Source organism: Symphodus melops (genome assembly GCF_947650265.1).
Source record: "Symphodus melops genome assembly, chromosome: 5".
NCBI lineage: Eukaryota > Metazoa > Chordata > Actinopteri > Labriformes > Labridae > Symphodus > Symphodus melops.
The window spans coordinates 1,421,285-1,444,359 of record NC_136695.1 but is presented as its reverse complement, the minus strand read 5'-3'; the positions used below and the strand labels follow the sequence as shown (position 1 = coordinate 1,444,359).

Genomic DNA, 23,075 nt, shown 5'->3' with positions numbered 1-23,075 from the left:
CATCATGTGAAAAGATTCGTTGAAGTCTCGGAAGAAATCCGGCCCCCTCTCACACACTCACACACACACACACACACACTAAAGTGTTCCACAGATTCTTTTTCGTTGTCATCAAACTGATTTTTATTCAAAACTTGAAGAACTGAGGAGGCACGACTTTCAGTCTGCCGCTGCAGGCAACCAGGTGAGGCACAACAGTGATCACACACACACACACATACAAAAGGGCACACACACTGACGCACACACACACATATAAAACTTAAATCAGCATGATGGATTAAATAAAAACTTGTGTGCTTCCTGAAAGCAGAAACATTTAAAATGATAAAATTAAACTTCAGGTGGTTTTTTTTCTTCGTCATCAGTCTGAAAAATCTGGCGTCCAGCCAATCACAGCACAGCAGCAGACCACCTGATTAAAACGTAACCAAAGAAACCTGAGGAAGTCGATTCCGAACGTGGCGGCCATTTTGGCTCTGAGAGGAGGAGTTTCATCATAAAACGATGAGGAAATAAAATTTCCGCCTGAGGAAAACGTGACGGCGTGAAAGGTGAAGCCCGATTGGCCCTCCCACGACTTGTCACCTCAGTTGAGAGAAGATGGAGGACGAAGGAGTCCCAGCAGTCACAGCAGCATCACCCTCCTCTTCCTGAAATGGCGCCGCCTGGTGGTGGAGAGCGGCGGTGCATCATAGAAACGTCTCCGCGTCGACAGCTCTCCGCTCAACCTCAGTCTCCACGTTAATGTGGACGCTCGGCAGCTTCCCTGAGCTGGAGGACCAAACGACAGGCGTCAGATATTAACCAATCACAGAGAGCCTCAGCTGATGATGTCATCAAGCACAAGGTGGGTTTACCAGTTGCTGCGCTTCAGAGGTTTGTTGCTGTCAGAGTTCATCGCCACTGACTTCCAAATGCCGCTTTTCGCCATTTCATCCGAGATGTTCACCTCTGAGGGGTCCACTCTGCGCACACACACACACACACACACACACACACACACACACACACACACACACACACACACACACACACACACACACACACACACACACACACACACACACACACACACACACACACACACACACACACACAGTCACATGACTGCGGGGAGGTCACGGGGACCACAGAGGTCACGTGACTCTGACTCACCGTCCCTTCAGGTTCTTGATGGGGAAGTTGATGATGTTTCCTCGGTCGTACGGCTGATCGACCTCCTCCAACCTCCGCCGAGCGTCCTGAAGAAAAACAATGACCTGGATCACACACTGAGCGAGTTTAACGCCTCCATCACATCTCAGAGGGACGACGAAGGAACGCTTCAAGGCCACGAGTAACTGTTAAACTCTCAGCAGAAACAAAAACTACAAAGAGCAGATGGAACATCGTCTCTCCTGCAGTGAAGCTGGAGGAATAGTTCCCGCCTCGTTTAAACATCGGCTCAATCCGACTCCCTGCAGGAAACGTCACGACTCCCTGCAGGAAACGTCACGACTCCCTGCAGGAAACGTCACGACTTCCTGCTGGAAACGTCACGACTTCCTGCGGGAAACGTCACGACTTCCTGCGGGAAACGTCACGACTTCCTGTAGGAAACGTCACGACTTCCTGCGGGAAACGTCACGACTTCCTGTAGGAAACGTCACGACTTCCTGTGGGAAACGTCACGACTCCCTGCGGGAAACGTCACGACTTCCTGCGGGAAACGTCACGACTTCCTGTGGGAAACGTCACGACTTCCTGTAGGAAACGTCACGACTCCCTGTAGGAAACGTCACGACTCCCTGTAGGAAACGTCACGACTTCCTGTAGGAAACGTCACGACTCCCTGTAGGAAACGTCACGACTCCCTGTAGGAAACGTCACGACTTCCTGTAGGAAACGTCACGACTTCCTGTAGGAAACGTCACGACTCCCTGTAGGAAACGTCACGACTCCCTGTAGGAAACGTCACGACTCCCTGCAGGAAACGTCACGACTCACTGCAGGAAACGTCACGACTTCCTGCAGGAAACGTCACGACTTCCTGCAGGAAACGTCACGACTTCCTGCAGGAAACGTCACGACTTCCTGCAGGAAACGTCACGACTTCCTGCAGGAAACGTCACGACTTCCTGCAGGAAACGTCACGACACGGCTGCAGGAAACGTCACGACACGGCTGCAGGAAACGTCACGACTTCCTGCAGGAAACGTCACGACTTCCTGCAGGAAACGTCACGACTTCCTGCAGGAAACGTCACGACTTCCTGCAGGAAACGTCACGACACGGCTGCAGGAAACGTCACGACTTCCTGCAGGAAACGTCACGACTTCAAGCGGGAAACGTCACGACTCCCTGTAGGAAACGTCACGACTTCAAGCGGGAAACGTCACGACTCCCTGTAGGAAACGTCACGACTTCAAGCGGGAAACGTCACGACTCCCTGCAGGAAACGTCACGACTTCCTGCAGGAAACGTCACAACTTCCTGCAGGAAACGTCACGACTCCCTGTAGGAAACGTCACGACTTCAAGCGGGAAACGTCACGACTCCCTGCAGGAAACGTCACAACTTCCTGCAGGAAACGTCACGACTCCCTGTAGGAAACGTCACGACTTCAAGCGGGAAACGTCACGACTCCCTGTAGGAAACGTCACGACTCCCTGTAGGAAACGTCACGACTTCCTGCAGGAAACGTCACGACTCCCTGTAGGAAACGTCACGACTCCCTGTAGGAAACGTCACGACTTCAAGCGGGAAACGTCACGACTCCCTGCGGGAAACGTCACGACTTCAAGCGGGAAACGTCACGACTCCCTGCGGGAAACGTCACGACTCCCTGCGGGAAACGTCACGACTTCCTGTAGGAAACGTCACGACTTCCTGCAGGAAACGTCACGACTTCCTGCAGGAAACGTCACGACTTCCTGCAGGAAACGTCACGACACGGCTGCAGGAAACGTCACGACTTCCTGTAGGAAACGTCACGACTTCCTGTAGGAAACGTCACGACTTCTTGCAGGAAACGTCACGACGCGGCTGCAGGAAACGTCACGACTTCCTGTAGGAAACGTCACGACTTCCTGTAGGAAACGTCACGACTTCTTGCAGGAAACGTCACGACGCGGCTGCAGGAAACGTCACGACGCGGCTGCAGGAAACGTCACGACTTCCTGCAGGAAACGTCACGACTTCCTGCAGGAAACGTCACGACTTCCTGCAGGAAACGTCACGACACGGCTGCAGGAAACGTCACGACTTCCTGCAGGAAACGTCACGACTTCAAGCGGGAAACGTCACGACTCCCTGTAGGAAACGTCACGACTTCAAGCGGGAAACGTCACGACTCCCTGCAGGAAACGTCACGACTTCCTGCAGGAAACGTCACGACTTCCTGCAGGAAACGTCACGACTCCCTGTAGGAAACGTCACGACTTCAAGCGGGAAACGTCACGACTCCCTGTAGGAAACGTCACGACTCCCTGTAGGAAACGTCACGACTTCCTGCAGGAAACGTCACGACTCCCTGTAGGAAACGTCACGACTTCAAGCGGGAAACGTCACGACTCCCTGTAGGAAACGTCACGACTTCAAGCGGGAAACGTCACGACTCCCTGCGGGAAACGTCACGACTTCAAGCGGGAAACGTCACGACTCCCTGCGGGAAACGTCACGACTCCCTGCGGGAAACGTCACGACTTCCTGTAGGAAACGTCACGACTTCCTGCAGGAAACGTCACGACTTCCTGTAGGAAACGTCACGACTTCCTGTAGGAAACGTCACGACTCCCTGTAGGAAACGTCACGACTTCCTGCGGGAAACGTCACGACTTCCTGCGGGAAACGTCACGACTTCCTGCGGGAAACGTCACGACTCCCTGCGGGAAACGTCACGACTTCCTGCAGGAAACGTCACGACTCCCTGCAGGAAACGTCACGACTTCCTGTAGGAAACGTCACGACTTCCTGCAGGAAACGTCACGACTCCCTGCAGGAAACGTCACGACTCCCTGCAGGAAACGTCACGACTTCCTGCAGGAAACGTCACGACTCCCTGTAGGAAACGTCACGACTTCAAGCGGGAAACGTCACGACTCCCTGTAGGAAACGTCACGACTCCCTGTAGGAAACGTCACGACTTCCTGCAGGAAACGTCACGACTCCCTGTAGGAAACGTCACGACTCCCTGTAGGAAACGTCACGACTTCAAGCGGGAAACGTCACGACTCCCTGCGGGAAACGTCACGACTTCAAGCGGGAAACGTCACGACTCCCTGCGGGAAACGTCACGACTCCCTGCGGGAAACGTCACGACTTCCTGTAGGAAACGTCACGACTTCCTGCAGGAAACGTCACGACTTCCTGCAGGAAACGTCACGACTTCCTGCAGGAAACGTCACGACACGGCTGCAGGAAACGTCACGACTTCCTGTAGGAAACGTCACGACTTCCTGTAGGAAACGTCACGACTTCTTGCAGGAAACGTCACGACGCGGCTGCAGGAAACGTCACGACTTCCTGTAGGAAACGTCACGACTTCCTGTAGGAAACGTCACGACTTCTTGCAGGAAACGTCACGACGCGGCTGCAGGAAACGTCACGACGCGGCTGCAGGAAACGTCACGACTTCCTGCAGGAAACGTCACGACTTCCTGCAGGAAACGTCACGACTTCCTGCAGGAAACGTCACGACACGGCTGCAGGAAACGTCACGACTTCCTGCAGGAAACGTCACGACTTCAAGCGGGAAACGTCACGACTCCCTGTAGGAAACGTCACGACTTCAAGCGGGAAACGTCACGACTCCCTGCAGGAAACGTCACGACTTCCTGCAGGAAACGTCACGACTTCCTGCAGGAAACGTCACGACTCCCTGTAGGAAACGTCACGACTTCAAGCGGGAAACGTCACGACTCCCTGTAGGAAACGTCACGACTCCCTGTAGGAAACGTCACGACTTCCTGCAGGAAACGTCACGACTCCCTGTAGGAAACGTCACGACTTCAAGCGGGAAACGTCACGACTCCCTGTAGGAAACGTCACGACTTCAAGCGGGAAACGTCACGACTCCCTGCGGGAAACGTCACGACTTCAAGCGGGAAACGTCACGACTCCCTGCGGGAAACGTCACGACTCCCTGCGGGAAACGTCACGACTTCCTGTAGGAAACGTCACGACTTCCTGCAGGAAACGTCACGACTTCCTGTAGGAAACGTCACGACTTCCTGTAGGAAACGTCACGACTCCCTGTAGGAAACGTCACGACTTCCTGCGGGAAACGTCACGACTTCCTGCGGGAAACGTCACGACTTCCTGCGGGAAACGTCACGACTCCCTGCGGGAAACGTCACGACTTCCTGCAGGAAACGTCACGACTCCCTGCAGGAAACGTCACGACTTCCTGTAGGAAACGTCACGACTTCCTGCAGGAAACGTCACGACTCCCTGCAGGAAACGTCACGACTCCCTGCAGGAAACGTCACGACTTCCTGCAGGAAACGTCACGACTCCCTGCGGGAAACGTCACGACTTCCTGCAGGAAACGTCACGACTCCCTGCAGGAAACGTCACGACTTCCTGCAGGAAACGTCACGACTTCCTGTAGGAAACGTCACGACTTCTTGCAGGAAACGTCACGACTCCCTGTAGGAAACGTCACGACTTCCTGTAGGAAACGTCACGACTTCTTGCAGGAAACGTCACGACGCGGCTGCAGGAAACGTCACGACTTCCTGTAGGAAACGTCACGACTTCCTGTAGGAAACGTCACGACTTCTTGCAGGAAACGTCACGACGCGGCTGCAGGAAACGTCACGACGCGGCTGCAGGAAACGTCACGACTTCAAGCGGGAAACGTCACGACTCCCTGTAGGAAACGTCACGACTCCCTGTAGGAAACGTCACGACTTCCTGCAGGAAACGTCACGACTTCCTGTAGGAAACGTCACGACTTCCTGTAGGAAACGTCACGACTTCTTGCAGGAAACGTCACGACGCGGCTGCAGGAAACGTCACGACGCGGCTGCAGGAAACGTCACGACTTCCTGTAGGAAACGTCACGACTCCCTGTAGGAAACGTCACGACTCCCTGTAGGAAACGTCACGACTCCCTGTAGGAAACGTCACGACTTCAAGCGGGAAACGTCACGACTCCCTGCGGGAAACGTCACGACTTCCTGCGGGAAACGTCACGACACGGCTGCAGGAAACGTCACGACTTCCTGCAGGAAACGTCACGACTTCAAGCGGGAAACGTCACGACTTCCTGCGGGAAACGTCACGACACGGCTGCAGGAAACGTCACGACTTCCTGTAGGAAACGTCACGACTTCCTGTAGGAAACGTCACGACTTCTTGCAGGAAACGTCACGACGCGGCTGCAGGAAACGTCACGACGCGGCTGCAGGAAACGTCACGACTTCCTGTAGGAAACGTCACGACTTCCTGCAGGAAACGTCACGACTTCCTGCAGGAAACGTCACGACTTCCTGCAGGAAACGTCACGACACGGCTGCAGGAAACGTCACGACTTCCTGCAGGAAACGTCACGACTTCAAGCGGGAAACGTCACGACTCCCTGTAGGAAACGTCACGACTTCAAGCGGGAAACGTCACGACTCCCTGCGGGAAACGTCACGACTCCCTGCGGGAAACGTCACGACTTCCTGCGGGAAACGTCACGACACGGCTGCAGGAAACGTCACGACTTCCTGCAGGAAACGTCACGACTTCAAGCGGGAAACGTCACGACTCCCTGCGGGAAACGTCACGACTTCCTGCGGGAAACGTCACGACACGGCTGCAGGAAACGTCACGACTTCCTGTAGGAAACGTCACGACTTCCTGTAGGAAACGTCACGACTTCTTGCAGGAAACGTCACGACGCGGCTGCAGGAAACATCACGACTTCCTGTAGGAAACGTCACGACTTCCTGTAGGAAACGTCACGACTTCTTGCAGGAAACGTCACGACGCGGCTGCGGGAAACGTCACGACGCGGCTGCGGGAAACGTCACGACTCCCTGTGGGAAACGTCACGACTCCCTGTGGGAAACGTCACGACTCCCTGTGGGAAACGTCACGACTCCCTGTGGGAAACGTCACGACTCCCTGCGGGAAACGTCACGACTCCCTGCGGGAAACGTCACGACTCCCTGCGGGAAACGTCACGACTCCCTGCGGGAAACGTCACGACTCCCTGCGGGAAACGTCACGACTCCCTGCGGGAAACGTCACGACTTCCTGTAGGAAACGTCACGACTTCCTGCAGGAAACGTCACGACTCCCTGCAGGAAACGTCACGACTCCCTGCAGGAAACGTCACGACTCCCTGCGGGAAACGTCACGACTTCCTGCGGGAAACGTCACGACTCCCTGCGGGAAACGTCACGACTTCCTGCAGGAAACGTCACGACTCCCTGCAGGAAACGTCACGACTTCCTGCAGGAAACGTCACGACACGGCTGCAGGAAACGTCACGACTTCCTGTAGGAAACGTCACGACTTCCTGTAGGAAACGTCACGACTTCTTGCAGGAAACGTCACGACTCCCTGCAGGAAACGTCACGACTCCCTGCAGGAAACGTCACGACTTCCTGTAGGAAACGTCACGACTTCCTGTAGGAAACGTCACGACTCCCTGTAGGAAACGTCACGACTTCCTGTAGGAAACGTCACGACTTCTTGCAGGAAACGTCACGACGCGGCTGCAGGAAACGTCACGACGCGGCTGTAGGAAACGTCACGACTTCCTGCAGGAAACGTCACGACTTCAAGCGGGAAACGTCACGACTCCCTGTAGGAAACGTCACGACTTCCTGCGGGAAACGTCACGACTTCCTGCAGGAAACGTCACGACTCCCTGTAGGAAACGTCACGACTTCAAGCGGGAAACGTCACGACTTCCTGCAGGAAACGTCACAACTCCCTGCAGGAAACGTCACGACTCCCTGTAGGAAACGTCACGACTTCCTGCGGGAAACGTCACGACTCACTGCGGGAAACGTCACGACTCCCTGTAGGAAACGTCACGACTTCCTGCAGGAAACGTCACGACTCCCTGTAGGAAACGTCACGACTTCAAGCGGGAAACGTCACGACTTCCTGCAGGAAACGTCACAACTCCCTGTAGGAAACGTCACGACTCCCTGTAGGAAACGTCACGACTTCCTGCAGGAAACGTCACGACTCCCTGTAGGAAACGTCACGACTTCCTGCAGGAAACGTCACGACTTCCTGCAGGAAACGTCACAACTCCCTGTAGGAAACGTCACGACTCCCTGTAGGAAACGTCACGACTTCCTGCAGGAAACGTCACGACTCCCTGTAGGAAACGTCACGACTTCCTGCAGGAAACGTCACGACTTCCTGCAGGAAACGTCACAACTCCCTGTAGGAAACGTCACGACTCCCTGTAGGAAACGTCACGACTTCCTGCAGGAAACGTCACGACTCCCTGCAGGAAACGTCACGACTCCCTGTAGGAAACGTCACGACTTCCTGTAGGAAACGTCACGACTCCCTGTAGGAAACGTCACGACTTCCTGTAGGAAACGTCACGACTCCCTGTAGGAAACGTCACGACTCCCTGTAGGAAACGTCACGACTCCCTGTAGGAAACGTCACGACTTCCTGTGGGAAACGTCACGACTTCAAGCGGGAAACGTCACGACTCCCTGCGGGAAACGTCACGACTTCAAGCGGGAAACGTCACGACTCCCTGCGGGAAACGTCACGACTCCCTGCGGGAAACGTCACGACTTCCTGCGGGAAACGTCACGACTTCCTGCAGGAAACGTCACGACTTCCTGCAGGAAACGTCACGACTTCCTGCAGGAAACGTCACGACTTCCTGCAGGAAACGTCACGACACGGCTGCAGGAAACGTCACGACACGGCTGCAGGAAACGTCACGACACGGCTGCAGGAAACGTCACGACACGGCTGCAGGATACGTCACGACTTCCTGCAGGAAACGTCACGACTTCCTGCAGGAAACGTCACGACTTCCTGCGGGAAACGTCACGACTTCCTGCGGGAAACGTCACGACACGGCTGCAGGAAACGTCACGACTTCCTGTAGGAAACGTCACGACTCCCTGCGGGAAACGTCACGACTCCCTGCGGGAAACGTCACGACTCCCTGCGGGAAACGTCACGACTCCCTGCGGGAAACGTCACAACTTCCTGTGGGAAACGTCACGACTCCCTGCGGGAAACGTCACGACTCCCTGTAGGAAACGTCACGACTCCCCGCGGGAAACGTCACAACTTCCTGTGGGAAACGTCACGACTCACTGCGGGAAACGTCACGACTCCCTGCGGGAAACGTCACGACTCCCTGCGGGAAACGTCACGACTCCCTGCTGGAAACGTCACGGCGCGGCTGCAGGAAACGTCACGACTTCCTGTGGGAAACGTCACGACTTCCTGTAGGAAACGTAACGACTTCCTGTAGGAAACGTAACGACTTCCTGCAGGAAACGTCACGACTCCCTGCGGGAAACGTCACGACTTCCTGTAGGAAACGTAACGACTTCCTGTAGGAAACGTCACGACTTCCTGTAGGAAACGTCACGACTTCCTGCGGGAAACGTAACGACTTCCTGCAGGAAACGTAACGACTTCCTGTAGGAAACGTCACGACTTCCTGCAGGAAACGTCACGACTTCCTGTAGGAAACGTCACGACTTCCTGTAGGAAACGTCACGACTTCCTGTAGGAAACGTCACGACTCCCTGTAGGAAACGTCACGACTTCCTGTGGGAAACGTCACGACTTCTTGCAGGAAACGTCACGACGCGGCTGCAGGAAACGTCACGACTTCCTGTAGGAAACGTCACGACTTCCTGTAGGAAACGTCACGACTTCCTGTAGGAAACGTCACGACTTCCTGTAGGAAACGTCACGACTTCTTGCAGGAAACGTCACGACTTCCTGTAGGAAACGTCACGACTTCCTGTAGGAAACGTCACGACTTCCTGTAGGAAACGTCACGACTTCCTGTAGGAAACGTCACGACTTCTTGCAGGAAACGTCACGACGCGGCTGCAGGAAACGTCTTCTGCTTCCTGTCCATAGGGGGAAGACAGAGACAGGAAGTGGACGCTGGCCGTCACAGAGGACAGTGTTTGATGTGAGCAGCTGACCTCCTTCTCTCTCTTCTTCTTGTCGTCCTCCTTCTTCTTCTTGCTCTCTGGTATCAGGTCGTCCAGCCAGCTCAGCTCTCTCTTTGTGAAGAAGAAATCCAGAAGCTTCCGGATGAACACCAGAGCCAGGACCTGCAGACAGGAAGTGTTACTGCACGTCCATCAGAGGCAAGTCGTCTCCACCGGCGGGGGGGACTCGCTCACCATCATGGGGAAGACGACGGCGGCGGACGACGCCTTGATGGTCCACAGGATGATGAGACAGGTCATCTGGACCACGGTGAAGACGTGGACCTTCCACAGAGGGACGTAGCGCAGATAGATCAGGTCGGGCTGATGTTTGGCCGGCATGCCGAACAGCTTGATCCGGTCGAACAGCTGCAGGACGGACAGAGGGACAGACGGACACAGAGACATCAGAGACATTTAGACAAAGACTGATGAAGCTGCAGGACGGACAGACGGACACAGAGACATTTAGACACAGACTGATGAAGCTGCAGGACGGACAGAGGGACACAGAGACATTTAGACACAGACTGATGAAGCTGCAGGACGGACAGACGGACACAGAGACATCAGAGACACAGACTGATGAAGCTGCAGGACGGACAGAGGGACACAGAGACATTTAGACGCAGACTGATGAAGCTGCAGGACGGACAGACGGACACAGAGACATTTAGACGCAGACTGATGAAGCTGCAGGACGGACAGACGGACACAGAGACATCAGAGACACAGACTGATGACGCTGCAGGACGGACAGATGGACACAGAGACATCAGAGACATTTAGACACTGAATGATGACGCTGCAGGACGGACAGACGGACACAGAGACATCAGAGACACAGACTGATGACGCTGCAGGACGGACAGACGGACACAGAGACATCAGAGACACAGACTGATGACGCTGCAGGACGGACAGACGGACACAGAGACATCAGAGACACAGACTGATGACGCTGCAGGACGGACAGACGGACACAGAGACACAGACTGATGACGCTGCAGGACGGACAGACGGACGCAGAGACATCAGAGACATTTAGACACAGACTGATGACGCTGCAGGACGGACAGACGGACGGACGCAGAGACGGACCTGGATGCCTTTGAGCGAGGACACGCCCATGTAGAGGAAGACTCCGTAGAGGACGGGCATGGGGATGAACTGGAAGACAAAAACTTTATTTATAAGGTCTGTATGTGACAAACACGTTGATGTTTCTGTCTCTGTGAGGACCACAGGCGTGGCGCCGACCTTGAGGGCGGAGGTCATGAAGACGGAGCAGCCCATCAGGAAGAAGATCATGAAGCCCGTCACTCTCTGCTCTCTGATGCCGAGGAACTTGGGCTGCTCGCCGGGCGCCGCGCACTCCGACTCCAGCTTCAGACTGTTGACGTGAGAGATGGAGAGCACGGTCGCCGCCACGAACCACGGCAGGCCCATGATGGAGCAGACGCCCAGCATCACCGCCACCACCAGCAGGTCCAGGTGATAGCCACAGCCTTTCTACACACACACACACACACACACACGGGTCATCACGGAGCCGCTCCATCAGAGACGACCCTTCAAAGAGGCGGCGGCGGCGGCGGTCCTCACCTTCAGCTTGTTCTCCTTCCTGTTGACGATGACGGCGGTGATCTGCTGATCCATGAAGATCAGGATGGTGCAGAGGAGGGCGGGGACGGCCGCCGCCAGCAGCGTCCACCAGGGGTTTGTCCCGAGCGGGGAAATCAGCCAACCACGAGTGTTGGACGTGGGCTGATGGAGGACACAGAACAAAGACAGTATAACCACGTCAGGGGGACAGACTCGTAAGACGCAGGACGACGAGACGAGACAGTGTCGTCAGTGTCTTCATGTTGGTCCCTGCTGTAAGAGAGGAGACTGACCTTTGACCTGTGATGTAACGATCCAACATACACGCTGACGACAGAAAACAAACAAGCTGAAGCTGCGGGAGGTTAATCTTTCACGTCAGCTGACCCAGACGTCTTACTCTGCATGTTTGAGTTTGTTCAGTCCGTCTGTTTGTGTGCGAGTGAGAGCTCTGTCCGTCTGAGGATCTTTGATCACGTGTGGATCTTTGTGAAGTGAAATGTATTTGTTATGATTTTAAAGAGAGACACATTCACCCCATGTTAATACTACACTTTGTTTAAAGGAGCAGTCTGCCCCCTAGTGTTTAAAATGTGTACTGCAGTCCAGACTCTAACACACACACACACACACACACACACACACACACACACACACACACACACACACACACACACACACACACACACACACACACACACACACACACACACACACACACACACACACACACACACACACACACACACACACACACACACACACACACACACACACACACGTTACCTCGAAGCGGTCGGGGACGTTGAGTTTGGGTGAAGGGACTCCGACCAGATAATCCAGCAGCACCATGATCATGATGGTCAGGAAGACGGCGAAGTCGCTGATGGTCGACCGAAGCTGCAACAACAACAATCAGTTTATACTCTCCTCCGACTCAGAGCGGTCCTCCCCCCCGCCCGCCCCCCCTCCAGGACTCAGAGCGGTCCTCCCCCCCGCCCGCCCCCCCTCCAGGACTCAGAGCGGTCCTCCCCCCCGCCCGCCCCCCCTCCAGGACTCAGAGCGGTCCTCCCCCCCGCCCGCCCCCCCTCCAGGACTCAGACCTTGGTGGGGAAGTATCTCTTGGTCTTGAACTGCTTGAGGAAGGAGGAGAGGAAGAAGGTGGTGAAGAAGAGGATGACGGACCAGAAGAGGACGTCGGGGACGAAGGGACCCTTCGAGCTGCAGGCCCCGCCCACAAACACGCCTTGAAGGTCCACACACTCCTGAACACACACACACACACACACACACACAGAAGACAGAACAGCAGGTCAGAGCCGCACTTCCTCCTACGACCACAAGAGGCCGCCGTGTTCCACGCTGACGGAAACCATGGTCACACGGTGTCAGATTACACGCCATTCACTTGACCAATCATGCGCGACGTGGCCTCGATCGTCAGACGTGATATGACAGGTAAATAACCTTCACGCTCAGCTGCTCCCACTCGATGTTCTCCGACGTCAGGTTACTTCTGCTCCAGATCTTGAGCGCTTCAGACGAGGCGTTGGCCGGCGGAGAACACTGACACCTGAAACAGGAAGTAGAAGGTGAGTCAGGGACACAAACAAAGAGAGACCAGTCTGCTGCTGGTTCTGCAGGTCGGGCCTCACCTGTAGAAGGTCAGGTTGTCCAGGTGGTTGTCCATGTTGACGGGGTAAACCTCCCCCAGGTGCACCAGCTTCTCCAGAGCCTCGTAGATGAAGATGATGCAGATGAGGGCGGCGAAGGCCTCCTCGGTGAAACGGGTGATGTAGCAGACCAGAGAGCTGGCGTCCGTGGCGACCAGCAGCAGGCACAGGAAGGCGGTCCAGAGTCCGATACTGGTCCTCAGGGACAGGTACGACAGACCGTAGTCACTGAGGACGGACAGGAGACGAGTCATGTGACTTAGAGAACAGAGAGAAAATCATTTGGATGACTTTTCAGACATTCACCTGTTCTGTTCTCACCTGTTCTGTTCTCACCTGTTCTGTTCTGTTCACACCTGTTCTGTTCTCACCTGTTCTGTTCTGTTCACACCTGTTCTCACCTGTTCTGTTCTCACCTGTTCTGTTCTGTTCTCACCTGTTCTGTTCTCACCTGTTCTGTTCTCACCTGTTCTGTTCTCACCTGTTCTGTTCTGTTCTCACCTGTTCTGTTCTGTTCTCACCTGTTCTGTTCTGTTCACACCTGTTCTGTTCACACCTGTTCTGTTCACACCTGTTCTGTTCACACCTGTTCTGTTCTCACCTGTTCTGTTCACACCTGTTCTGTTCTCACCTGTTCTGTTCACACCTGTTCTGTTCTGTTCTCACCTGTTCTGTTCTGTTCTCACCTGTTCTGTTCTCACCTGTTCTGTTCTCACCTGTTCTGTTCTCACCTGTTCTGTTCTCACCTGTTCTCGCCTGTTCTGTTCACACCTGTTCTGTTCTCACCTGTTCTGTTCTCACCTGTTCTGTTCACACCTGTTCTGTTCTGTTCACACCTGTTCTGTTCACACCTGTTCTGTTCACACCTGTTCTGTTCTGTTCTCACCTGTTCTGTTCTCACCTGTTCTGTTCTCACCTGTTCTCACCTGTTCTGTTCTCACCTGTTCTGTTCTCACCTGTTCTGTTCACACCTGTTCTGTTCTGTTCTCACCTGTTCTGTTCTGTTCTCACCTGTTCTGTTCTCACCTGTTCTGTTCTCACCTGTTCTGTTCACACCTGTTCTGTTCACACCTGTTCTGTTCACACCTGTTCTGTTCTCACCTGTTCTGTTCTCACCTGTTCTGTTCACACCTGTTCTGTTCACACCTGTTCTGTTCTGTTCTCACCTGTTCTGTTCTGTTCTCACCTGTTCTGTTCTCACCTGTTCTGTTCTCACCTGTTCTGTTCTCGCCTGTTCTGTTCTCGCCTGTTCTGTTCTCACCTGTTCTGTTCTCACCTGTTCTGTTCACACCTGTTCTACCAGGAGTGCATGAGGGGAAAGTGCTAGCCAGATCAGTAGGGAGGAGAGTGGGCGGAGCTACCTTGAATTGAAAGGTCAGTGTTGTGATTTTAATGTTTAAAGTTGAGCTGCATTAAAGACTCTGTGAGGAAATTTTCCAATAAGAACTTTTTGCAATCAAAAGTTTTGCAAAATGAATTAAAATAAAAGATAAAACCCTAAAAAAAGCCAGAACAAACCCAGAAGTTTAAAGGAACCATCACTTCTACCCGACAGTCCAAACAGCAGACTCTGACACTGAGCAAACAGAAAGATCAACCACACAGCCAGAGTTCACTTCAGACTGCAGATAAGACGAGCTGACCTCGGAAACAACCAATCAGAGAGCAGAATGATCAGTGATTGGACACTGACCTGATCAATAAGTCCACCAATCAGTAACTACAGTCAGAGCAGGTTAGAGGAGGGTGGATGGTCTGCAGCTCAGACGTCACAGGAGTCAAACAGTCCCCTCAATGTAAACTCATCGTTACCCGTTTGATCCCGACGCACCGTTTGATTGGATATCGTCAAAAGTTTGTTTAAACCATCAAGAGCTCCTTGGTGAAGAACGTCTCCACAAATGTTTCCAATTTTATTGTGCAACTTAGACAAGTGCAGTTTGCCTGGTCACCATTTTCCCTGCAGGGGGCGCTGGAGTCCCCCCGTGTCCCTGCAGGGGGCGCTGGAGTCCCCCGTGTGTCCCTGCAGGGGGCGCTGGAGTCCCCCGTGTGTCCCTGCAGGGGGCGCTGGAGTCCCCCGTGTCCCTGCAGGGGGCGCTGGAGTCCCCCGTGTGTCCCTGCAGGGGGGGCTGGAGTCCCCCGTGTGTCCCTGCAGGGGGCGCTGGAGTCCCCCGTGTGTCCCTGCAGGGGGCGCTGGAGTCCCCCGTGTGTCCCTGCAGGTGGAGCTGGAGTCCCCCGTGTGTCCCTGCAGGGGGCGCTGGAGTCCCCCGTGTGTTCCTGCAGGGGGCGCTGGAGTCCCTCCTGTGTTCCTGCAGGGGGCGCTGGAGTCCCCCGTGTGTCCCTGCAGGGGGCGCTGGAGTCCCCCGTGTGTCCCTGCAGGGGGTGCTGGAGTCCCCCGTGTGTCCCTGCAGGGGGCGCTGGAGTCCCCCGTGTGTCCCTGCAGGTGGAGCTGGAGTCCCCCGTGTGTCCCTGCAGGGGGCGCTGGAGTCCCCCGTGTGTTCCTGCAGGGGGCGCTGGAGTCCCTCCTGTGTTCCTGCAGGGGGCGCTGGAGTCCCCCGTGTGTCCCTGCAGGGGGCGCTGGAGTCCCCCGTGTGTCCCTGCAGGGGGCGCTGGAGTCCCCCGTGTGTCCCTGCAGGTGGAGCTGGAGTCCCCCGTGTGTCCCTGCAGGGGGCGCTGGAGTCCCCCGTGTGTTCCTGCAGGGGGCGCTGGAGTCCCTCCTGTGTTCCTGCAGGGGGCGCTGGAGTCCCCCGTGTGTCCCTGCAGGGGGCGCTGGAGTCCCCCGTGTGTCCCTGCAGGGGGTGCTGGAGTCCCCCGTGTGTCCCTGCAGGGGGCGCTGGAGTCCCCCGTGTGTCCCTGCAGGGGGCGCTGGAGTCCCCCGTGTGTTCCTGCAGGGGGCGCTGGAGTCCCCCGTGTGTTCCTGCAGGGGGCGCTGGAGTCCCATGGATGGCGGTCTCCGTGCTGGAAATGCTGTCTCAGGCTAACTTTGAGTCAAGCTAACGACAGGCTGAGAGCTGAGGCGGGTTTTAAGCCTCCTGACAAACCGTTACACGGCGCCCACCAAGTCAGCTACATGCAGCGAGCCTCTAGTGGACACTCCAGGAACTGCAGGAGTTTACATTTCAGCATTTGCTTCATTTTTCAACAACATGAGGTTGGCGCTCTCGGTCGTGCGTCTGCACACGCTGACAGACAGCATCCTGTCGGGGGTTCAATCTATGAAGCCAAATAAATTCCTGTGTAGAGTTCGACTTTTGTGACCTTTGACCTGGTTGAGTTGCTATCAGGTCTAAAGTTTGTGTTTGTAGCGGTGTGCAAACACTGACTCAGGACTGTTGGACTGAGGGCTCATCGTCCTCACGCCGTCTCTCTCTATAAAGAGCAGCGCCTCCGTCCTCCGCTCCGTCTCTCCTCATCATCATGTCTCGCTCTCTGCCCATCCTGCTGCTGCTGGCGCTGGCCTGCCTGGCCCGGCTGAGCGCCGCACAGCCCATCGACCTGACGGCCCAGCTGAAGAAGATGCAGGTCACCATGGAGGAGATGAAGGCCGAGAGACGAGGTGAGAGACGGACTTGTGTTTATTTACGGATTTGTATAAAGTCTTTAGATCAAAGTCATTGATGCACGGGGGGGTCAGAGGTCAGCTCTGTCCTCCTCTCAGTGAGGAGGTTGCTGGTTTGAATCCCCGTCTGTCAGGAGCCTCTCTGTGTGGAGTCTGCATGGCGTGGCTTCTCTCCGACTCCTCCCACAGTCCAATCACACGCTGCTTACCCGCTGACTCTGAAATACACCCGTTGGTGTGAATGTGGGCGTGGCTGGTTGTCAGCTCTGTGATTGGCTGGTGAACAGTCAGTGTTTATGTGCTGAGAATAAAAGCGCTTCGCGTGCGTCTTGTCTCTATGACAACAGTCTGAACAGCCGCTGTGCGCCTGATGTGCTGTAGTGTAGTGTTTTTTCTAGTCTTTTAGTTTACTTTATTTTTAATGTCAATTTTTTTTAAAAATTCCTGCAGAGCTGATTGGCCGTCTGGAAGCGTCTGAGAAAGAACTGAGGGAGGTCAAAGGTGAGAAAAATCAAAGTGGAACGAGTGAATAAAAAAAGTCTGCTGGACGCGTTCGTCTTCATATTTCATGTTCACTGAATAATAAAAGTTGATTCTCTCACAGAAACACCCAAAGTCGCCTTCGCCGCCTCGCTCGGAGGAAACGGCCTCGTGAAGACGACGACAGGAAACAGAAATCTTATTTACAGGGACGTCCTGACCAACGTGGGCGGAGCTTACAACGCTGAGACAGGTGACACATGAGAGCCACACGAGTCGCTGTAAAGGTTTGGGCCCGTGCCTTGGTAAAGCTTCGCAATGGATTGTGGGATGCGTAGTTCCATCTCCGTCTTTTACTCGTTTCTTTATGGCGTTTTGGCGCTGTATCTAATTATATCTCCTGATTTTGTTAAACGCCAGCGGAAGATTTGAGGAATTTACTTTTAGTACTCGAGCTGCTGAAATCCGTTGAGCTTTACAGGAGCAACGTTCACCCTGTTGCTCGTTTCAGGGTCGATTTAAGGTCGTCAACATTTTTCAAACGCACTTAAAATTATACAATCCGTTTTTTTGATGATTCTTTTATTTAATCGTTACGACAGAATTAAAAGTATAAAAGTTGTGAAATGATTTTGTGCAATTTACTGACCATGCGTCGGGATTTGCTCGCAAATTTTGTAAAAATTAAAAACAAAAAATTAGCAAACATTTGGTGATTTCTTTTTCTGTTGCTGTTTTATAAAACCATGCATATATTGTGCTAATGCTGTTGGAAATTTAAAGTCTGAACATCAGTTTTAATTTGAAAATCCTCTTAAATCCTCATCATTTCCTCCAGGTGTGTTCACAGCCCCGATTCGTGGCGTCTACTACGTCCGCTTCACAGCCAACAGTCCCACCGACTTCCCCATGAGCGCCGTGCTCTACAAAAACAACTTCCAGGTCCAGCTGATCGCCCACGAGCAGCAATCCGGCGCTGGAAGCGACACGGCGTCCAACGGCGCCCCCTTGATGCTGGAGAAGGGCGACACGTTAAAGATGGTGCTGTGGCGCAACACGCAGATCTGGGACAACAGCAACCACCACAGCACCTTCAGCGGCTTCCTGCTGTTCCCCCTGTGAGCGCCACGCAATGACCTTTTCAAACAAGTCACAAAGCAGCAATGTGATTCGCTGAAGAAGTTCAAAGGGTTAAAATCGACCACTCACTGCGCTGTGGTCGCTCCGGTGCAGTTTGTTCAATTGAAAATAAATCGTCCCTCTTAAAACCCAATCAGCCCCATTTAAAAAAGCATTCACAAACTCCAGCGTGAACAGAGCGAGTGAATGTGACCTTCTGCGGCGAGTTGGCGGTAACTGCGCCGTGAATTTAAACAGCTTCCTGTAGCCGTTAACGTGAACGACCCCTTCCCTTTGTGTGACTCATATTGATAACAGACTTCTTCCTGTGTGTTGAAGGGTGGATGAAGCTCCGACAGAGTTTAACATTGAAACTGAGATGAAGAGTCTTCAGGCTTCGATTGCACAGATTCAGACAGAAAACCAAGGTAAGACCCAGCGTGCATCGCTTCCTGCGTCCCTGACCCCGTTCAGACTGTTCACGCCCCTGTGAAGTCTCAGCTTCAGTCTTAACGTCATGGAGACAAAGAGACCCCCCCCCCCCCTCGTAAAGCCTCTGTTACTACCTGCTAAAACAGCACAGAGTAGAGACAGGATCAGCTGAGCCAGCAGGGGAGCGCAGCGTGATTTCACAGACTGGGACACAAACCCTTCATGATGTTAAGCCATGCATGTGTTGCATTAGGTTAGGAGGTGAACATGCAGTGTGAGTGCAGGCCAGCAGGGGGGGTGGTTGAGCTTCAGAGGCAACTTTGCCAGGAGTGAGTGAGACCTTAAACCAAAAGGATTTAGGTTACAGACCTCGCCGAGTGATTCACACAACCCTGGATCGCTTCACATTTTAATTCGATGATCTGATCTGATCAAACGAACGAGAGGATTCCTTGAGATGTTGATGGTTTTGTGCTTCTGTGTTTTCAGGTTTCAAAGAGAGACTCACGTCCACAGCCAACGAGCTGAAGGCCATGAGAGGTCAGTAAATACTCAATCTGTGTTTCTCTGCATAACTTTCTAAAATCAAAAAGTGCTTTCACACTTTCACAAAAATCAGGTTATAACGATCTATATTTAAAAGGTCACATGACCTCCTCCTCTTCAGGTGAAATCAGTGTCCTCGCTCCTCTCTATTTCAGCCCTGCTCAGAACAGGCTGTTTCTGTGTCTGTAGCTTTAAATATGTAAATGAGCTGTGTCTGACCACGCCCCCTCTCTGGAAGGGCTCGGGTGTACTCACTGCTTTCTGGCTCCATGTCCTATTGTTTACGGTGAGAAGGCAGACTCAGAGGGCAGAACAAACACCTAGCTGTGGGAGTGTCACCCACCTGGGGCTACTGCCCTTTGTGATGTCATGAAGGGGAGGGGCTACTGCCCTTTGTGATGTCATGAAGGGAACATCTCCAAACGGCCTGTTTGAGCACACATTTTCTGAAAAGTGGAGCAGGCAGAAGACAGAGAGGATGGACTTTTCTCATCATTGGAGGGTTTGTAGACTAGAGACCCATGTTAGAGGAACATGGAGGAGAGGATTGTGGGTAATATGTGACCTTTAAAGATCAGTTAAAATACGTCTCTAACAAAACGGCTTCTTTCGATCTTCAAAAGTTGTAAACGATCGTCATCACAAAAACCCTGACGGTCTTTTTAACGTGTTTTTCTCCAGACGTAACGAAGGTGGCGTTCGCAGCGTCTCTGGGAGGAGACGGTCTGCAGAAGACGACGTCAGGAAGCAAAAAACTCATCTTTAAAGAAGTGCTGACCAACATCGGACAGGCGTACAACTCTGAGACGGGTCAGTGACATCACACACACACACACTCTCACACACACACACACACACACACACACACACGTCTGAAAACGTCTCTTTGTTGACCCCTCCCCCTCCAGGCGTGTTCACAGCCCCGACTCGTGGCGTCTACTACATCCGCTTCACAGCCAACGCCCCCACCAACTTCCCCATGAGCGCCGTGCTCTACAAAAACGACTTCCAGGTCCAGCTGATCGCCCACGAGCAGCAATCCGGCGCTGGGAGCGACACGGCGTCCAACGGCGCCGCCCTGCTGCTGGAGCAAGGCGACACGCTCTCCATGCAGCTGTGGGACAACACGCAGATCTGGGACAACAGCAACCACCACAGCACCTTCAGCGGCTTCCTGCTGTTTCCCCTGGCAACCGAGGCGTAGACAGCCAATCAGCAGCGAGAACAGCTTCAAACATCATTAAAAGCTTCTGAACGGCTGCACACACGCTTCAATAAAGTCTTTTTCTTCTTTGTTGAATTTATTAGCGGTGTACAACGTGTTGCGTTGCTATAGAGCACGGGCGGCTGTGGAAACAGAACCAAAGCGGACTGATCCGGACGCTCGGTGGAAACGGCGCTGCAGACGTCGTGTGAATGTTGCTTCAGGTTACCCGCACCATGTGCACCAACGCAGCGCCATTCAAGGCAGCCGCTTTAACAGAAGGATCGTATCAATCAGGGGGGTCCAAAGTGCGGCCCGGGGGCCATTTGTGGCCCTCGACTTCAAATCGAAGAATCAGAAGATTTTGGCCCCATCAGATCGCATATTTCATTCTTTGTTTCTTTTTCATGTTAGCGAGTTAGCGAGTTAGCGAGTTAGCGCCTGACTATTCTTTCCAAAAAAATTAGGACACAACAGTTTCCCACTGCAGTTAGTTATTGTGTATTTACATTATTTTTTGAAGAGGTCAAAATATAAAAAGTTCCTTCCAATATTTAAAAAAAAAAAAAAAAAAAAGGTCAGCGATTCTAACGCCACAATTTTGGCCCGCGAGAAAAAAAGTTTGGACACCTCTGATCTAAATCATAAAGATCTAAAAACAGCTCCAGTGTTCGTCCCGGCAGACGACGGATCGCTGGTTGTGATTGAAGACGGCGTGGAAGAAGAGCAGTGAAGACGTGTTACATCATGGAAGGTGTTTCCTGTTTGTCACTGAGGGAAGAACGCCGGCGGCGGTGACGCCTCGCTGACGTGTTTTCGGGGAAACATCGGAGATCATAAATGTGGAACAAACCGGAGTATGAGATAATCCAGAGGGAAGTGGAGCAGGTTGAATAACACTGATTTGATGAAATGTTACAAAACAATCACACAAAGCTTTTTGTTTTTAATCCCAGACAATGAAAACCTCTCGCAGCTCTGAGGTAACAAACCAAATCTGTCCGCAGCCAATCACAGAGCTGATCCTCAGACGCAGAAATAATCTGAGATCATCGGTCCTGTTCGCCTCTTAGTCTCACACAGCGTTCACTCCTGATGGGCGTGTCCTGCAGGGGGCGCCACACTCTGACGCTTCAGACAGTCCTGGACTGTTTACTCTGAACACACTGAATCAGGTGCTGCTAGGAATTATGGGTAATGAGCTCCCAACACAGAGTCCTCACAGACAAGAGGAGGCCGGGGGGGGGGGGGGCGGCGGAGTCTGACTGACCTGCAGAACTGGAAGAGGATCTTCTCAAAGACCAGAACCGGACCTGTGCTGCCCAGGATGGTGAGAGGCTGACCGGCGAATAAGGAGTAGGCCACGCCCGTCAGAGACGCCCCGAACAGGGACTCTATGGCACTCTGAGAGAGAGAGAGAGAGAGAGAGAGAGAGAGAGAGAGAGAGAGAGGGGCGAGAGAGAGAGAGAGAGGGGCGAGAGAGAGAGAGAGAGAGACAGAGAGAGAGAGGGGCGAGAGAGAGAGAGAGAGAGAGAGAGAGACAGAGGGGCGAGAGAGAGAGAGGGGGGGCGAGAGAGAGAGAGAGGGGCGAGAGAGAGAGAGACAGAGAGAGAGAGGGGGGCGAGAGAGAGAGAGAAGGGCGAGAGAGAGAGAGAGACAGAGAGGGGGGGCGAGAGAGAGAGAGAGAGGGGCGAGAGAGAGAGAGAGAGGGGCGAGAGAGAGAGAGGGGGGGCGAGAGAGAGAGAGAGGGGCGAGAGAGAGAGAGGGGGGCGAGAGAGAGAGAGAGAGAGAGAGGGGGGCGAGAGAGAGAGAGAGGGGGGCGAGAGAGAGAGGGGGGCGAGAGAGAGAGAGAGAGGGGGGCGAGAGAGAGAGAGAGAGGGGGGCGAGAGAGAGAGAGAGAGAGAGAGAGAGAGAGGGGCGAGAGACAGAGACAGAGAGAGCTTATTGAGTCTTCTGTAAAGGAGTGCCATGAGACAACGTTGGTAACCTAGCAACAGTAAGCGGTGTGAGATGCGAGTGCGGGTGAATGTTGCACTGTCCCTTTAAGAGGAAAGCGCTCCATCCTGGTTCTTACTATGTTTCCTTTGGTGGCTTCGCCCAGCAGACCGCCGAACGTGATGACGGGCGACATGCAGGCGCAGTACAGGAAGAGGACGGACGCCAAACACTGCAGGCTGAAGGCGTCTTTGACGTCGCTCCAGAGGAACGGCGTTTTCCTCCGAACGTCGTTCACCAGACCGCCAAAGATCCTGACAGAAGAAGACGACGTCTCACTCCGGAGGAAGCTCTCCATCACACAGATCAAACAACAC

General features: G+C 53.8%; 2 protein-coding genes across 3 annotated transcripts in view; one reads left to right on the top strand and one right to left on the bottom strand.

Annotated features, from left to right (window-relative positions):
• Positions 1-95: 95 nt before the first annotated feature.
• LOC306823876 (sodium bicarbonate cotransporter 3-like) overlaps positions 96-23,075 on the bottom strand; it is a 38,291-nt gene continuing 15,311 nt past the window's right edge. For both annotated transcript variants that reach the window (XM_079343766.1, XM_079343767.1), the window contains 14 exons: positions 22,838-23,012; positions 22,034-22,167; positions 13,406-13,651; positions 13,218-13,323; positions 12,854-13,015; positions 12,537-12,650; positions 11,751-11,912; positions 11,406-11,657; positions 11,247-11,315; positions 10,341-10,514; positions 10,137-10,268; positions 1,159-1,244; positions 861-968; positions 96-774 (listed from right to left, as the gene is read on the bottom strand). In XM_079343766.1, coding sequence (XP_079199892.1) covers positions 693-774; positions 861-968; positions 1,159-1,244; positions 10,137-10,268; positions 10,341-10,514; positions 11,247-11,315; positions 11,406-11,657; positions 11,751-11,912; positions 12,537-12,650; positions 12,854-13,015; positions 13,218-13,323; positions 13,406-13,651; positions 22,034-22,167; positions 22,838-23,012 — 2,002 coding nt within the window. In that variant the 3' untranslated portion in view covers positions 96-692. The remainder of the gene's footprint in view (positions 775-860; positions 969-1,158; positions 1,245-10,136; positions 10,269-10,340; positions 10,515-11,246; positions 11,316-11,405; positions 11,658-11,750; positions 11,913-12,536; positions 12,651-12,853; positions 13,016-13,217; positions 13,324-13,405; positions 13,652-22,033; positions 22,168-22,837; positions 23,013-23,075) is intronic.
• On the top strand, positions 16,826-20,799 carry LOC306823878 (complement C1q tumor necrosis factor-related protein 4-like). Its single transcript, XM_079343769.1, has 8 exons — positions 16,826-16,979; positions 17,433-17,483; positions 17,587-17,715; positions 18,301-18,580; positions 18,921-19,009; positions 19,503-19,553; positions 20,241-20,369; positions 20,468-20,799. The coding sequence occupies exons 1-8, from the start codon at positions 16,841-16,843 to the stop codon at positions 20,761-20,763; spliced, it is 1,164 nt and encodes a 387-aa protein (XP_079199895.1). The 5' UTR covers positions 16,826-16,840; the 3' UTR covers positions 20,764-20,799.

What these genes read in the sequence shown, in the direction of transcription:
- LOC306823878 (XM_079343769.1), top strand. Translation starts at nt 16,841, where the DNA reads ATGTCTCGCTCTCTGCCCATCCTGCTGCTGCTGGCGCTGGCCTGCCTG. An exon ending in GATTCAGACAGAAAACCAAG is followed by an intron (nt 19,010 to 19,502) that starts GTAAGACCCAGC and finishes CTGTGTTTTCAG; the next exon opens with GTTTCAAAGAGAGACTCACG. An exon ending in GGCGTACAACTCTGAGACGG is followed by an intron (nt 20,370 to 20,467) that starts GTCAGTGACATC and finishes CTCCCCCTCCAG; the next exon opens with GCGTGTTCACAGCCCCGACT.